Source organism: Nicotiana attenuata, chromosome 7 (assembly GCF_001879085.1).
Source record: "Nicotiana attenuata strain UT chromosome 7, NIATTr2, whole genome shotgun sequence".
Classification (NCBI taxonomy): domain Eukaryota; kingdom Viridiplantae; phylum Streptophyta; class Magnoliopsida; order Solanales; family Solanaceae; genus Nicotiana; species Nicotiana attenuata.
In genome coordinates this window covers 84,960,505-84,964,879 of record NC_031995.1, presented here as the reverse complement: position 1 = coordinate 84,964,879, position 4,375 = coordinate 84,960,505, and the positions used below count along the sequence as shown (strand labels likewise).

Sequence of the window (4,375 nt, the reverse complement as noted above, 5' to 3'; positions counted from 1 at the left end):
AAATCGCGATATAAATAATCTCGTGATTAAAAGTTCTGGGATTGTATTGTTATTTTTAACTCTATGGAAGGGTGGAATAACAATCTTAAGATAACTAATCCCGAAATAATTAATTTTGGGATAACTTATTTCCCAACTAAACGACCACCCTTTATTATTATTTTAATGTTGTGTATAGTAACATTTAATGATGAATGGAGCTCATCACACATTTAAAGGAAAAAATTGTGAAAGGAAAAGTGAAACTAACTTTTGAAAAAGTTTTATTCTCCACGTAAATTCTAAAACTTGTTTTCTTTTTTTAGTTATTTTTTCTAACTGAAAACAGATTTATTCTTGAAATACTATACTGTATATTTGAGGATAATGTCAGTGAGTAATGTTAGCCAACGGAATGGACTAGCATCAATGAAGAGTAGTGGTCTTCTTCTTCTTCACCTACTACCCTCTCAACTCTCAAACCCCAACAACCATTCTCTCCTTCTTTTCTTCCCTCAAAAACCCCAACAACTCACTGCTGCAAATTCACTGTCTGTTCATATTCTTTCGCAGCCTCTTCATCTATGCAGGTCTAGCAAGTGGGACCCAAATGTTGAGTCTATCAAGAACCAGAATTTTATTAAATTTGGAGATTTTGAAAATGAGGAAGAGGAGGAGTTTGATAGGGATGAAATCTTGGACCAAGGAGCTCAAGTTTTGGAGGAATATATTGATAGTATTTGGATTTTTAAGGTACCATTTTTACTGCTTCTCCCTTTTATTCTTCAGCTACAATTTCATTTCTTTGCTGTAAAGTTTGTTCCTTTTTTTTTCCTCCTTTATGCATTTCGGGCACTTGAATTTTGGATTTTCTGCTTTAAGTTTGGATCTTTTTGGGATGGATATGGAGTTTTGGCACTTTTTGGTGCTTTAATTTGAATTGAAGAACAAAGAAGAATACTGTTGGTTGAGCTAATCAGCTACATTATGAATGACTGTTTTTTGTATAAATGAATTCAGATGCTAGTGTAAAATGATGCCTTGGATAATGCTGATTGATTTTTGTTTTTAGAGGCATAAACTTGGCTTTTAATTTAGTTGAAATGCATAAGTTGTGTTCTTGAGTTAAAAATTGTTGAAGTACATAATGTTAAATTAGTGAGAAGGGTTGTGGTTACTAGGAAGACAATCTTGAGCTGATAGCTAGATTATTCCAAATAATTTTCTATCTTCTCCACAATATTTGAAGAAGCTATATAAGAATTGACAACATTCCAAGATTCATTATTAAACGTTGAAAATCCTTGTCAGCAGAGGCGGATCTATGATTTAGATTCTATGGGTTCAACTTGTAAGATTTTTAGCATTGAACCAATTGTATTTTTAAAGTTATGGGTTCAGACCTACCAGTTGTTGCAATTTTAATGAACTTTTACACATATATTTATGCTCCGCTTCGAAAGTACTTGGTTCAGATGAACCCGGAGGCCAAACTCTACATCCGCCCCTGCTTGACAGACTTAGACCATTTGCATATGCTACACATATTTCAACTGCAATAGTTGAATCCTTTGAAAATAAATTCCCACAATAAACACAATGTAGGTCATGTTATCTCTTCCTTGTGTGCCTAAGAAGATTATATCACATAAAATATCTTGAAAGGAGTAGAATACGATGTCACTTCTCATGGAATACACTGATCGCAAACACAATGGTGCGGAAGCTCACCGCTTATGTGTTAAAACTCTCTATGTATATCAGAATTCTTTGCTAAAACTGTTAGGATCTCTACAACCAGTCTTTTGCATAGGTGGTCATGATAATGCTTGTCAAGAGGAATAGGTTGAGAATGAAATTTGAGGACAAAAGAGAATTATCAAGACTCAAGACCTAGCTTTATTTAATTTAGCTCTGAACCAGGGTCAAACTGTGATACTAGTTCGTCCTTCAAAAAAAAGGACAGCCCGTTGCACTAAGCTTCCGCTATGCTCGGGGTACGGACCACAAGGGTTTATTGTATGCAGCCTTACCCTACATTTCTGCTAGAGGTTGTTTCCGCGGCTCGAACCTGTGACCTCCTAGTTCGGTCTTCAGCATTGAAAAAATATCCGCTGCACATCTAATTATGCTTCTTGAGATCCTTCCTTAATGGATATCTTATGCACTAATCTAACCACAGTACTAATACCAGGGTTGACGCTTCAGACTTGAAAGGCTCTTTGATTCTGATAATATTCTTCTTGCATCAGAAAGCTTTTTCTTGTTTCTTTGTTCCAGTGTTCTTGTTTGATTAGTTGAACCTTGTCACATTGTTCAACTGCCAAATCTGATGTTTTCTGAATAAAAATCAACTGTAAAATGGTTCGCTGATATATGAACGCCTGAATAATCTTTACCTAAAACTCTGAATAAAAATCACGGAAGCTCACCGCTTATGTGTTAAAACTCTCAGTGTACATCAGAGTTCTTTGCTAAAACTGCTAGGCTCATGATAATGCGTGTCAAGAGGAATAGGTTGAGAATGAAATTTGAGGACAAAAGAGAATTATCAAGACTCAAGACCTAGCTTTAATTAGTTTAGCTCTGAACCAGGGTCAAAGTGTGATACTAGTTCATCCTTCAGCATTGAAGTAATATCTGCTGTGAATCTAATTATGCTTCGTGAAATCCTTTCTTAATGGATATCTTATGCGTTAATCTAACCACAGTTCTAATACCTGGGTTAAGGCTTCAGACTAGAAAGGCTCTTTGACTTCAGAAAGTTTTTCTTGTTTCTTTCTTCCAATGTTCTTGTTTGATTAGTTGTACCTTTTCACTTTGTTCAACTGCCAAATCTGATGTTTTCTGAATAAAAATCAACTGCAAAATGGTTTGCTAATATATGAACGCGTGAATAATCTTTACCTAAAGCCCCGTGGAATCAAGGAAATTTCCCAAGCGCACAAACAGATCACATCTGCTTTTCTTTTGCATATCTTGCTGCTTCCATCAGCGGTAGTTCGGATAAACACTATGAAAAGAGAAGAAAGAAGAGATCTGGGAAATGTATTGCTTGATTATTCTCTCAAGCATGTTGGATTTTAAATAGTACGTATTTACTTGTCATGCCATTTACTGGGCATCATCATAAAGCGGTGCAGAAGCTCACCTCTTACATTTTCAATCCCATACGGACGTCAAATTCTTTGCTAAGGCTAGTCTTCGTTTCCGCATTCTAAAAACATTGGTGCTCAACAGAAAGAATGAGAGCCACATGTTCAAGAGTCATTAGACGAACCCCATTTGACAATAATTACTCTTGCTAAAATTTTCTCCGACAGAAAATTGAACTTGGGCAGATATGTTTTTGTCAAATAACTTACAAGTTAGCATTCTTTGGCAGTGCAGGTTTTCTGGTCCTATGGTTGGGCGCTTCCACCAATTCTAATAGCATTGCTGATAACAGGAGGTCCTAAAGCTTTCCTCATGGCATTAGCCATTCCCCTTGGGCAATCCACATTTTCCTTTGCAATCCAAAAGATGCTGGATGCGACGCAAAACAAACCAAGGCGCAAGAGTAGAACTAAGAAGAGACAGCGTGCTTCCGCCTCAAACAAGACAAACTTTGGGAGAAGAGGAGGAAGCCCCAGGACACGAAAGAGAAAGCCCGGCTATCAAACATGGGCGTCCACAAATGGCGTCTCAGCTAATAAGGATGAGCCCGAGGTATCTAGATGCGGAGGCTGGGATGAACTTGATCAAGTAAGTGAGTCTATTAGCACTGGTGCGTTTGAAAGTTCAGCTCAATCATCAGTTGGAACATCAAAAATACCTGTGGAAAAGGGTAACTTAAGTAAACCAGAAGCAAAAAGCGATACGCCCCTATTGTTAAGGTTGTTGATTGCCATTTCCCCATTCTCGGCTTCATGAACTAAGTTGCTATAGTATATGGGCAGCTTAATTTGAGTTACTCCGGCGCTTAGGAGATTCTTTGTTTCTCTTGCTTTACAACTTGTTTGGATGGTTGTTTCCCGATGTATCGTATTGTATTGTTATCCCAAAACAATGTTTGTTTTGATTGTTTCATTAAAATTGGTTGTATTGTATTGTTAAATCCATTGTTTCGGAACAATGAAAAGTCTCATTTTTTTAAACAACCGATTTGGTGTGGTGGGATTGTTTCCTATTTTCCTTTCCAATTATGCCCTAACTTATTACTCCACAATTCTATTTTACCCTTTACCTTTTTTTCTATTTTAACTCTAAATTTCAAACCTATAACCTATTTTTTTTTTTTTTTACAGAATTTCTGCCGCCAACGTTAAAGGTGTTTTAACGCCTTCTGTTTTATATCTCCTAATTTGCTTTTAACTCGATTCTAATTAGCTATGCTCCTTTGTTTTGCCTTCTTCTG

At 36.5% G+C, this 4,375-nt stretch overlaps 1 protein-coding gene across 1 annotated transcript; it reads left to right on the top strand.

Annotated features, from left to right (window-relative positions):
• Positions 339–4,041, top strand: LOC109229399. Its single transcript, XM_019394822.1, has 2 exons — positions 339–732; positions 3,370–4,041. The coding sequence occupies exons 1-2, from the start codon at positions 367–369 to the stop codon at positions 3,889–3,891; spliced, it is 888 nt and encodes a 295-aa protein (XP_019250367.1). The 5' UTR covers positions 339–366; the 3' UTR covers positions 3,892–4,041.